Source organism: Aotus nancymaae, unplaced genomic scaffold (assembly GCF_030222135.1).
Source record: "Aotus nancymaae isolate 86718 unplaced genomic scaffold, 86718_ANA_hifiasm-v0.15.2.pri h1tg000036l, whole genome shotgun sequence".
In the NCBI taxonomy this organism is placed as follows: Eukaryota; Metazoa; Chordata; class Mammalia; order Primates; family Aotidae; genus Aotus; species Aotus nancymaae.
The window spans coordinates 6,850,061-6,863,548 of record NW_026988450.1 but is presented as its reverse complement, the minus strand read 5'-3'; the positions used below and the strand labels follow the sequence as shown (position 1 = coordinate 6,863,548).

The 13,488-nt window shown below is 41.2% G+C and overlaps 1 protein-coding gene across 1 annotated transcript in view; it reads right to left on the bottom strand.

The window, feature by feature from the left end:
- RP1 (RP1 axonemal microtubule associated) overlaps positions 1-13,488 on the bottom strand; it is a 306,195-nt gene that overhangs the window by 27,969 nt on the left and 264,738 nt on the right. Inside the window, exon 26 of the mRNA XM_064384191.1 lies at positions 6,604-6,823. Within this exon, the coding sequence (XP_064240261.1) occupies positions 6,604-6,823 (220 nt within the window). The remainder of the gene's footprint in view (positions 1-6,603; positions 6,824-13,488) is intronic.

Below are 13,488 nucleotides of genomic sequence, written 5' to 3'. Positions count from 1 at the left end.
ACCTTTGGGTACAAAACCAAATAACCACAAAGTTCGAGGAGAAGGCTAAAAGGCCATCAACTTCTCATTTACGCCCACAGCCTTATCACAGGGCACACACTATTTTTAGTGAACATGGGTGTTTTTTGTGGAACCTTTCCTAATCAGAACAAAGAGTGCAATTGTGTTTCGGGGACTTTCCTAGTCCCTTAGTCTTAGCCATGAGGCTCTAATGCACCTAGGTAACACTAATGACTGCCCCAAAGACTCCTCACGTGACCCACCACCCCCCTACTGTGGGCCTGCTTTCCTCTGCACCTAAGCCCTGTGATGCTGTTCAGGGAGGGCTGCCAGCCCCCGCAAGAGTGGAGCAAGGGTGGGCACGAGGGTCCTGGAGCTCTACAGGCAGAGCGACCAAACTTCCCGAAGACAAACCCCTAGGCCAAAGCTTCCCTTTGATTTAATTAATGAGCTGTTTTAGTGCTTTCTCTTATGTCAAAGAATTAGGCTTTCGAAGCACTCATTGTAGTGAGATCACATTGATACAGCCCAGAGAAATGAGATCTCAGGAACAGATGGCAAATGAGATTCAGCATTAAGCATGTGCAGACAGTTCAGTTCCAGTCTGCGCTGAAGGTTTGGGATCCAAGACCAACAGAGGCGGTTCGGGACTGCAGCTTCCTGTGCCTCTTGATTGAAAGTACCTATCTGATTTCCGAAAAAGAAATACCTGTGGGCTGGGCATAGTGGCTCACCCCTGTAATCCCAGCACTTTGGGAGGCTGAGGTGGGCGGATCACCTGAGGTCAGGAGTTTGAGACCACCCTAGCCAACATGGTGAAACCCCATCTCTACTAAAAATACAAAAATAGATTAGATAGACAGATAGATAAAATTAAAATACAAAAACTAGCTGGGCATGGTGGCTCTACTCAGAAGGCTGAGCCAGGAGAATCACTTGAACCCAGAAGGTAGAGGTCACAGTGGGCTGAGGCTGCACCACTGCACTCCAGCCTGAGCAAGACTCTGTCTCACACACACAAAAGAAGTATGTTTGAGCCGTAGAGAGAAAAGGGTTGCCACAGTTGGGAAGGGAGTGGAGTTTCTTGCAGTTTTACAGAAGGTTGCAGGGAAAGCGGCACTGGAAAGGTCCCTTGGATTAGAGACCTGAGCACAGATGAAGAGCTGGCCATGCAGAGGCCTGGGTGAGGTCTGTGACAGCAGATGGGACAGAAAGGGCAGGGGCCTGAGGGCTCTGGGGATGCAAGCCAGAGCCACAAGGGAGATAGAGGCTGCAGCTGGGGGCAGCGGGTGGTGGCGCGACACAAGTAGGTCCTTGTAGGACATTGTGATGACTTTGCCTGTTATTCTTAGTAAGCCAGAAAACATTTGGAGGGTTGTAAGCAAAGGAATGACATAATCTGATTGACATTTAAAGTGGGTCACTCTGGCTGTGGGGTTGAGAACAGCCTATACTACTCCCAAAGTTCTCGTTGTGATACCAGTGTTCCCATGATACTGCGAAGGAAGGAGGGGAAGGAATGAATTTAGTGTACTGAGTGCCTCCTCTGTGACAAGCATCCATTGCCCTGCTCTGCCGCGCCGCTGGTGGAAACCCCACGGGAGGCTCATGGCCTGGGTTTGCCTGGAAAGGTCTCCACTGACACTGCTCTCCTGAAATAATGATTCAGAGCCCTTCTTTACTCTCCGAAAAGTCCTGGTTTGGATGGTGAATTAAATGGTAATCATTCTGGTAATAGATGTTATATTTCCCACTTCACAAAGAAAGTAACAGAAATTCAGAAAACCTGGCCGCTTACCCCCATTCACACAGCCAGTGATGGAGACCTGGATTTGAGGCCGGATGCTGTGTATCTGAGCTACGGTCCTCTTGTGGATGAAAAGGTCTGTATCACTCTGAAGCCCACGTTTTTCGCCTCACATATGAATGAGTACTGTGATACAGGCTAAAGCATTAAAGAAAGCTTATCCTTTCTTTTTCTGGATTTAGCTCAGTTGTTATCTAAAACTTGCTACAGGTTGTCAGCAGGCACTTCAGTTTATTTTCTCATGACTTCAAGTTTCATAAATGCAAGCATTTTGAAGTAGGCCTATTTCAAATATGATGGTACTTTAATACATTCTCAGATAGTTATTTCTTGATCTGAAGTAAAGCCCTAAGCATACCTCCTGACCACTTGCCAAAGTCTGGCATCAAACATATCTCCACCCATAGATGTGGCCTCAAACCTCACCTTGCTTTATCATCCATCTCTCCTGGAGAGAGCCTGGAGCCAGAATGTGTGGCGAGGCCGCTGTGAGCTGAGTCAGCATTCTTATGAGCCCTGGGCAACCCTGCCAGGCCATTAACTAAAGACTCTTAAGGACAAAAAGCCAAGGGTAATCTGCATCTCCTCTGGGCCGCTCCCCACCAACACCACGGATGGTGAATAAATCAGAGAGAGGCATGAAACAAGCTCCATTTGGCAGTGCTGGCGTCTGGGAGGAGATCACTATGATCCCCCCAGCAATCTAGCTCAGCCCCCAAAGAATGATAACTTACAGACTAGTAGTCTCAAAATCCTTTTCTTTTGAAAACATTCCAGCAATCCCTTGAAAATAAGAGGCAATGTCACAAAATTAATCGGCTCAGAGTGCAAGTGCCAACTGCCTGGAAAACCACTCTTTTTGTGCTATTAAATTAAAAAATATCCGACCCTAAAGTGTGCCCCTACAACTTTATCCAGCCCGGCAACTCCAAGATAGGTATTAACAGCTTAACAATTTAAAAGTTTCTCCTTTTCACTCCTGTTTTTCCCACGGCCAGCTAGAGAATGCTCTGACAGATGGACAAATAATCCCAAAATATTGAAGGTCAAAATTTCCTTCCTTCTCTTCTCAAAGCCAAGTCAGGGAAGTATCAGTTCATTGGTGTGAATCCACTGTGGGCTTTTCTTGATGTCATGGGAATAATAAATGAGCCTGTGGGGGCACCAACATGTCCAAAAGGTGGTACTCAGCATGCCCAGAACACTCCTTGGCCACCCATGAGTTTTGATCTCTGTTTAATTGCTGAATATTGGGGTGTTTTTTTTTTTTTACTTTCTTATTTTAATCATTTTCCCCTAAATGTACAAATATTTAATCTGGGAAAGGGGCAACTGGATTGATTTGTCAGAGCCTGAGAAAAATGAGAAGACTTGGTCGGATTAACTGTAAATATCATGATTACATTATATTCTTCTGCTGGAGAAAATACCTTAAGAAATGGTTAGTGTGCTTCAGCTAAGAAATTACCCCCTTTAGGTGGAAAATGCTAATGGATAAAGTTTCATTAGCTGGATTGGAGAAAGGATGAACAGAAAGATGCAGGGAAGACATGCTGAGCCTTTATTGCTGCTCGAGTTAAATGGACCCAAAATCAATAGCTCATTTAAGATACAATGTAGTTTCTCTTGGACTTCAAAAAAAAAAACTCATACAACTGCCTTTCACATTTTTTTTTTTTTTTTGCATGTAACAAATGTGCTCCAATAGAAGCAACTCAAAGAAATACAAAAGAGTTGTTTCCTAGAGTTTAAAGTTCACTTTAAAATAATGCAGCCTTGGGCAGATCACCTGAGGTCAGGAGTTTGAGAGTTCGAGACCAGCCTGGCCTGCATGGTGAAACCCCATCTCTACTAAAAATGCAAAAATTAGCTTGGTGAGGCGGCTTACGGCTGTAATCCCAGCTACTCAGGAGGCTGAGGCAGGAGAATTGCTTGAACCCGGGAGGCAGATGTTGCAGTCAGCTGAGATCATGCCACTGCACTCCAGCCTGGGCAACAGAGACTCCACTCAATAATAATAATAATAGTAATCATGCAGCCTTTAAAAATATAACAAATTGAGAAATATCTAATATAGCAGACCATAAGAGTTCTTCTGTTTCTCATCAGTACCATGGATTTCAATGTTTCTAAACATAATTTTTCAAAAGTAGCATGAATTATTGACATGTTAGCAAGGAGGTGAATAGAATAGATAGGTCCTAAGACATGCAGGGTGGAAACCAGAATTCTAAATTTTTTGGGACTCCTTCATTTTTCCCACTTCAGCATCTTCTGGGCATCCCTGGATACCACTGCCACCTTCACAGGACTGCGACAACCGGAAAGCACCACTAGAATCGGGAGCTTTACAATGTGTTAAATGAAATTTTATATGAGAACGTTTTTGCAAACTGTCAAAATATATACATATAAAAAGCATAAGTATTATTCTGCATTTCTCCTTTCATTAGCTGGGTTCAAATCTTTTTTGCTGTGTCTGAATTAATCAGCAAGTATCTGGGTGCACGCACCTGTGTGATCTGTGCCATTCTAACAGAGATTGAGAGTATGTCGGGTGGAGCCCCAGCTGGGATATAAGGCTAATCAGCAAGACGCTGGTGTAGAGAAGCCCAGCCCCTCCAGGTAATGGTGGTAACAATCAGCAGGAGGGGAAGGGGCAGGGACAGGGAGGGTTCAAAGAATCACTGAAATGCTGAGCAAAGACTTCCAGGGGATACTGAAAAGAAGAAACTGATGAGAGGGCAGAAGAGGGGGAGTCATTAAACTGAAGATGATAACCAGGGCCATCAAGACAGAACGACTTCTAAGAATGACCTCTATCTGCATTATCTGGATTTCCTCTGGTGCTTATCACTCCTGGCTCACACTAGCCACCTGAGACCTGTTTGTGAGCATGTGTTTACCCTTATCTGCATGGCATGGTCGAATGAGTGGGTATTAAAGATGGTGGGATGGTAAACATCTTATGGAGTGCTGGGGCTCTAGGCAGGAAAAAAGACAGGTCTGAAGATGAAAATGTGTCATTCTTCTGTATAGAATTAACAACAGAATTTAGGGGGAGGCTCAAAGCACAGCAAAGAATCAAGCATTGAAACCCACCTATTCAAGGCAAAATGACCAAGTGGAGCCAGTGATATAAAGAGGAAAACTTGGATGAAACAGTCAAAGAACCAGGCTGGTACCATGTGAAGGTCAAGGTTGGAGAGATGTTTAATGATGATAAAGATGGTAATGGCTAGTATTTCTTGTGGAATTATTATATGCCAGGAACACTGCTATATACTGTAAGTACATCATCCTATTACTATATACTGTAAGTACATCATCCTATTATAAATGCATAATCTCATGTACTGAAAACAATCCTGTGACATAGGCACTATTTATCACCATTTTACAGACAAGACAATGTTGGCTAAGGGAGGCTGAGTAGCTTGCCCAGAGTGACACAGGTAATCACATCACCAAGCCAAGACTTGGTCCTAGAGCTTCTAAGAACCTCTGCTCTTTAAATGAAAGATCAACAGTGTCAGTATCAAATACAGCGGAGAGGTCCAGGACACTAAGAACACACACACACTCATACACACATCACATACGCATGGAGGAATACGCACACACACATACACATACACATACTGTCACATACATGCACACACTCATATACATATATGCACATGCATATGTTCTGTCACACACACATATATAGGCATACATGCACATACACACACTGAAACACACAAACACATACATGTACACAGATACACAAACATATACACATCCCAGCACTTTGGGAGGCCGAGGCGGGTGGATCACCAGGTCAAGAGATCCATCCTGGCCAACATGGTGAAACCCCATCTCTACTAAAAAATACAAAAATTAGCTGGGCGTGGTGGCACACACCTGTAGTCCCAGCTACTTGGGAGGCTGAGGCAGGAGAATTGCTTGAACCCGGGAGGCGGAGGTTGCAGTGAGCTGAGATCGCACCACTGCACTCCAGCCTGGCGCCTGGCAATGAAGTGAGACTCTGTCTCAAAAAACAAAAAATGATTGAAAAAAAATCATTTAATTCTGAACAAAGAGGCCATCAGTACCCATTGAGAAATAACATTTTCTCTCCAGTGGTAGAGGCAGAAGGAAGGTAGTTATCAGAGATACAGGGGATGGACAGAGAGAAAATTAAGACATTGCGTGGTTCTCTTTCAAGCAAAAAAGAAAAGACAATCAGTAAGGGAATTCAGGTGCTCCAAAGTTCATGATTGCTGGCATTTGTTAACATAATTAGCTAAGAAGAAAGTCACATTTAAATGGGCAGCAAAGCGTCTTACAGAAAGATGAGTTGAGCACACGCATCTATTCTTGGATATACACTGTCACCTTTGAACAGACATACTAATGTTAATCCTAAAGCCTAATGTTCTAAATCAGGGGTGGCCAAACAACATGCGGCCAATAAGCCAGCTCTGCCGGCCACTTGTTTCTGTACAGGCCAGGAGCTAGAATGCTTTTATTTTCTTAATGATTAAAAAAATCAAAACCAGAACAGTATTTCTTAACAAATAAACGTTATATGAAACTCCAATTTCAGGGTCTACGCATAAAGTGTATTAGCATACAGCCACGTCATAGATATATAGCTGCCACCTCACTACACTGGCAGAGACATTATAGCCCACAAAGTGTGAGTTATTTAGTGTCTGGTCCTTTATAGAAAAAGGTGCCAGCCCCTGTTCTAAATCATCTCAAGTATTTTAATTTTCAATACATATCACAAAGGAAATGAAATGACATACCTGGCAAAGGTGCTTTCTTAGCTCCCATGATGGGTATTTCCTTCCATAGATCTCCATCATTTTCATTCTCAGCTATCCAGGAATCAACAGGCAAACAAAATCGCTCATATGTGGCTATATTTTCAAGTATAACTTCTTCCAGATACCACCTGGGATTCATTCCAGTGTTATCATGTCCAATACGTATTTTATAGATTTCATCAATATCTTTGAGATTAATCTGTAACACAAAGGATAAAAGGCAAATAAAACTCCCTACATCTCCAATTTCCAAATTCATATTCAATTTTGAACTCAATACCTACAATTTTTTTTATTATAAATACTCTTTACTAATTTCCCTTAGCAACAGTTACTTCAGGGCTGGGCACGATGGTTCACACCTGTAATCCCAGCACTCTGGGAGCCTGAAGTAGGCAGATCACCTGAGGTCAGGAGTTCGAGACCAGCCTGACCAACATGGAGAAACTTCGTTTCTACTAAAAATACAAAAATTAGCTGGATATGGTGGTGGCCACCTGTAATCCCAGCTACTCAGGAGGCTGAGGCAGAAGAATTGCTTGAACCCAGGAGACGGAGGTTGTGGTGAGCCAAGATTGCTCCATTGCACTCCAGCCTGGGTGACAAGAGCGAAACTCTGTCTCAAAAAAAAAAAGGAAAGAAAGAACCAGTTACTTCTAACACCATGATATGGTGAAGCATGTATCTACTGACCATGGAAAAACCAATAGATTAAATCCAGCTAGTTTTCATTACATCCTTACTTTTAGCAACTCACCATTTACTATCTTGCAATAAACATATTTTATTGTAATTATTATTACACACTATTCATTCAGTGGTTAGACCTGAAGAATAAGACAATCTATTGCTCTGGTGTTAAGGCTGAACTTTCCCATTAAAGTGAGATCCTGAGGAAGAGACCATATGTACACCTAGATTTAAACTAGGGTTCAAGCTGTGATTCTACAACAGTGTCGGTAATGTGGTTGTATTCCTTTGCACCCCTGTAGAACACATAATTAATCAGTACAACCAATATCCTAAGGTATATTATTCAGAATAAGCAATATTTATTTTTGAAAATTCCTACAAGGGTCATGTGAAAAAAATTGATCAATCATGTACTACACTAGTTTTCAATTTCTGCTGTAACAAATTACCACAGATTTAATTACTTAAAATAAGACTCATTTATTGTCTTCCAATTAATTCCATGAGTCAGAAGTCCAGGCACCATGTGGCTCAGTTGAGCCTCTGCTTAAGACCACACAGGCTGAGACCAAGGCACTGGGTGGGCTGGGCTCCTCCTTGCAGGCTCTGGGGAAGCTTCTGCTTCCAAGCTTATTCACGCTGTTGGCAGGATCCTGTTCCTTGTGGCTGTAGGATTGAGGTCCCTGTTTCCTCAACATGTGACCTTCTTCATCTCCAAGTTACTAAGGGCACGTCAAACCCTTCTCATGCTTGGAATTTCTGCTACCATTGGGAGAAAAATGTTTCCTTTTAGAGGCATATATGACTTAGAATAGGCCCACCTCTATAAACCACAATAATCTTCCTATTTTAAGGTCAGCTGATTAGTAACCTTAATTACGTCTGCAAAATCTATTTGCCATGGAACAAACATAGTCATAAGAGTAACACTAGGGCCAAAGATCATGAGGCCAAAATGCTGACTGCCACATACTATAATTAGAAACACTCTAATCTGACTTCTGGTATTTTGTCTGCCCTCACCCCACAGCGACCTGCAACATCTTTTCTCCCTTTGGTATTACCATAAATGGTCACATCATCACAGTAGTTACCCCAGTTATGCAGACCCTCTACCTTTTTCTACTAAAATATTTTTCTTGATAATATAATCTTGGCTTGTCATATTGGTGATGATTGTTCTGAACAAATTCTGTCCTGTAGTTAAAATGCTCTCTAGTCTAGGTGTGCAGAGACAGAATTCATCACAGTCAAGCTAATAGTTGGTCCCCTCCTATTATTTCTAGAACAATGTGATTATAGGAAGTCTACCACACAGAAAAAAATGTTAACATTGGTGCTTAGTTCAGATAAGTACAAGACTCCTAAAATCCTTCTCAAAGTTACTGATAGAAGAAAATATGATAGAAATCAGTAGCCATGCTCCAACATGCACCCTAAGGCCAAATAACATGGTCTCTACAACCTCAGGTTTTGAAATAAGACAGACCTGAGTCTGAAAGTTAGTTCCTTGTGCCCTGGCTGGCTGTGTGCACTGCAGCAAGTTCTTCAACCTCTCCAGGCTTCAGTGCCCCCATCTAAACGTGACAACAGTACCAATCTTACAAAGTACGATAGAAGTCAATAAATACAGCAGCTATTGTTTTATCAGTCAGAATTTTGTACTAATAACAAAAAGAAATGGCATAAATCTATCTAATCTAAAGACAGGACAGAAAATGGGTCCAAGCACTCACAGAAGGAAACTAAAACTAGGGTTTGGCTATCAAAAGTAAAATTTAAAATTGATAAACCCTGTGTCTAATTCTGTTGGCAATTTACAAACATACTTGTAAATAATAACTGAATCATGTCATGGTATAGAAACTAAATTATCCATAGATTGTGCGTGCCTGGGTTAGCCAAGCAGATGCAGAACCAAAGTGACTGTATTATAAACACAGCTAGTGCTATAGACTGCTTCCAAATTGCTTCTAACATATTCGTCAAATTAGTTTGGAACTGTTAGTTCTGGTTTAATAAACCAACCTGAGTCACTTCAGGTTTAGTCAAATTACTAAAAATGTAATATGCCTAGAAATTGTTCTTGCACATTACTGTTTTTAGTTTTCTACCTTTAACTTCCTACATTTGAAAACACACAAAAAAGGACAGTGTTCCCAAAATGTAGAACGGTTTTCCTCATAAACATGGGCCACGTGACTGTTCAGTTATTCTCCACAAAGAGAATTATGCTCAAAATTGTACATAGTCATATATAGCCATAGGTTAAGATAAATTTTATATTTTGAGATGGAGTCTCGCTCTGTCGCCAGGCTGGCGTGCAATGGCACAATCTCGTCTCACTGCAACCTCCAACTTCCAGATTCAAGGAGTTCTCTTGTCTCAGCCTGCTGAGTAGCTGGGACTACAGGCACGTGCCACCACCCAGCTAATTTTTGTGTTTTACATAGAGACAGGGTTTCACCATGTTGGCTAGGATGGGCTCGATCTCTTGAGCTCGTATTTCAGTCGCCTCAGCCTCCCAAAGTGCTGGGATTACGGGTGTGTGCCACCGCCCCTGGCCATAAAATTGTTCTTAATCTGAGGACCAAAGCAGCCTATGCACTGAGAGCCACAGGGTCAGAAAGAGAGAGGTAGAAGAAATATGGAAATAAAGTCCATTCCCGTTGCACTAATGTTGCATACTGAAAACTGAAATAGTACCGATAAACTCTCATTACATAACCAGAACCTGAAGACAGAATAATTATCTGAAAATGTCTGATTCGGGTGGTTGAAATTATTAACAAGAGTTAAATCTACACTGAATTTAAGGAAGAAAATAAAGCACTTTGTATATCCATCACAGTTTTTGATAATTCTACTTATTACATGCACCACTCCAAGAAGTTAAGTGTGTGGTAAGTAGATCAGATCATTTAAATATTCAACAAGTTCTGAGAAACACTGTTCTAAGCAAGCGTATAAACAGATATCACAGTTCATATGGGAGGACAGAGATGAGAATGAACTCGATCAATTCAGAGATAAGTAAGCAAAGCAGAGGTATAAGAAAACCACGGTGACGTGATTCCGCGAAAGCACCAGAGGTAGCAAAGGATCTGAACTCAGAACACGTGGTGTGTCTGTGAAAGAGAGAAGATGGGAACCAGCCTGAGCAAAACAAAGAGGAATGAAAGTGCTTATTGAATCTGAGTGAATTGTTCTGGATCATTTAAATTTTAAAACTGTATTATTTCTGTTTGAACAAAGTATAATATACTTTCAGGTGTGATCGGCATTTAACAGATATAAATGCTGCTGCTAAGAAGTGAACCTACAACAGGTGTTGTTGCAGCCTCGGGGTGTGGGAATGTCCAGCTTAACACCTGAGGGTACAGGTTTGGGGCAGAGGGACCTGTGTGCAAATCCAGGCACTGAGACTTTCTGGCACCAGGATGTTGGGCAAGTTATATCATCTCTCTATACTTCAGTTTCCTCATCTACATAATGAGGTCATAAACAGCCATTTTGCTAGAAGGTTGTGAGGATGAGTGACACATTACAGGAGCCCCCTATCCTTGGGAGGTATACTTGGAGACTCCTAGTGGGTGTTCAAAACCACGGACAGTACAACACTCTGTATCTATATTATGTGTTTTCCTATATGTACGTACTTATAATGAAGTTCAGTTTATAAATTAGACACAGCAGGAGATTAACAACAAAAACTAACAATAAAGTAGAACAATTATAACAATATGCCAGCATTACTACTCTGGAACTCTGGGGCCATTATAAAGTAAAATAAGGTTGATGTGATACCACCAGAGTGGGTCTGACAGCGCAGAGAGCTGCTAAAGGGCTACCAGCGGGTAGTAGACATAGCACGGACACACTCCTCAAAGGGATGATCACATCCTGGGCAGGATGCAGTGGGACGGTGTGAGATTCCATCTCACCACTCAGAATGGAATGCACTTTAAAATGCATGAATTGTTTATTTCTAGAATTTTCCATTTAATGTTTTTTGAACTATGGTTGATCTCAGGTAACTGAAACCACGGAAAACAAAAGTGCAGATAAGGGAGGCCTACTGGATATCAATCAGCAAAACTGGAAAAATACCTACATATTAGGTACTTGGTAAATGGGAGTGATCATAGCAATCATTCTCATCATTACTAAAGGGGATCGGAGGATGAAGGTCACGAACACCATAAGAGAAAGACACTAAAGAACATCAACGTTCATTCTACAGACCTCTTGTTTCTCCCTGCCTTTGACCCTCCAGCACTGAGCTACGTGTTCAGGTGGGAGGAGGAGAGACATTAAAGGGACCAGTCCTCTCTATCCACGATGTCCTCAGTGTCCCCCCGCAGCACAGCCTGGGCTCTGAAGGGGTTTTCTCTCCAGCATGGAATTCCCAATGGAAGGTTAGTCTTAACTAGAAGAGACTCCATTTATGGGAAGCAGGACATGAGAGGAAAAGCACAGAGCTTGTCATCAGAAAATCTGGCTGGAGGTCTGCATCTTCTCACCTCCCTTCATATCTCTGAGTCTCAAGTCCCTGTTTAGGAAAAGAAGGCTTTTGTAAGGACCAACTTAGATAATCTTGTGAAAATACTTTGTAATCTGTACACTGGCATTCCTTATAGGTCTTAGAACAGACCACAGGTTAGACAGGTGTGGAGAGGCTTCTGCAGAATAGCCGGAAGGACTCACATTGGTAACTGGGTTCACACCACCATGGATCTTCTCTTCCAGCCCACTTAATTGAAATAGTTGGAAAGTTATACAGTCATTTGAGGACTACTCAAGAAAGAATTTGATGATTGTCACAAAAAAGGACACTTTCACTTGTTAATGTAAATAAAAATATTATTAGTGTGAAAAATCCAGAAAAGATTCTCCAAGTTAAAAAATCAATAAAACACATTCCCTTTTCAAATTCTACAGTAAAATACCTATTTCATATTTTCAAAAATGGAGGCTTTTTTATACAAAAATTCCACAGCATACTAGAGGATGGTCAAATACAGAAGTAAAAAGAAATAACCTGCATTTCCAAGGCAAACAACATGATCTGCAAATATTCATACGAGCAGTTTTTTGGAAAAAATAAATTCCTCTTTGGGTAACTACTTTTAGATGTAACCCTTAACTGAGACATTTTTGCCCATGTAATGATTGCCATATTGAGTTTTTCTAACCAGGATACCCTAAATCCACGTGAAACTTTAGTATTTTTTCAATAAATCGCAAGTTATTTTTACTTACAAGCAAATTTCATGTTGTGCAAAGTCTGTATCCTCTGTTTAAGACACTTTCATAAGTTGACAAAACACACTGGAACACCAATTAGCTTTGTGATCACTGAATTCCATCTGGGGCATTTTAACTCAAGAGTCTCAAGTCATCTAGGACAGCTCATTTTACATGTTGATTGCCCTTCAAGGAAATACTATAGCTTTCAACTCAGGGCAGGAATACAGAAGTATAGACTAGAAACTCAAGTTCTAACAAGTTAGAAACACTAAAAATTGTCAGGGTAAATTTTAAGAGGAAGCGACATCACAAAAAAAAAAAAAAAAAACCTCCCAAAGCATAGATAATTTGTTACATTACACAACATGAAAATATGATACTCTTCTGTTACACACATCCTGGGTAAAAATTCCTCATGAAACAACTGAAAAATAAAACTTTCCTGGCTTAATGAGTAAATGATACTTAGATTTTTTAAAAAGGGTATAAGGGCTTTACGGCCGAGAATTCAGGTTTCCTTCTGAAACGAAACAGGGGTCATTGGTTTAAAAAATGCTTTAGTCTTTAGTCTTGGTGTCATTCACAAAGCGGAGTTCAAAAGTTCTTTCCTCAAAAATCTTAAAAGGCTTCAAGAATCTAAGTGATCTCAGATTCTAGTGGGTTTTTCTCTGCACAGAATAACATGTTCTCCTAGTCCTGAGCCCCTGATTCTGACCTTGACTTTCAGAGGGAGCAGATATCGCACGCATTTGATTATCTACAGTTACGATGCCTCTGAAGATTTAGGAGCTACTATCTCTAAATAATTCTGGGTACCTTAAATACCCTTGTCTTACTTTCTTGAGAAAATTTAAACTGAAGTGTTAAGTTTCAGTCTTACATCTTTAGCTTTAAGTCCTTTGTTCATTTTTAGCATTCCCT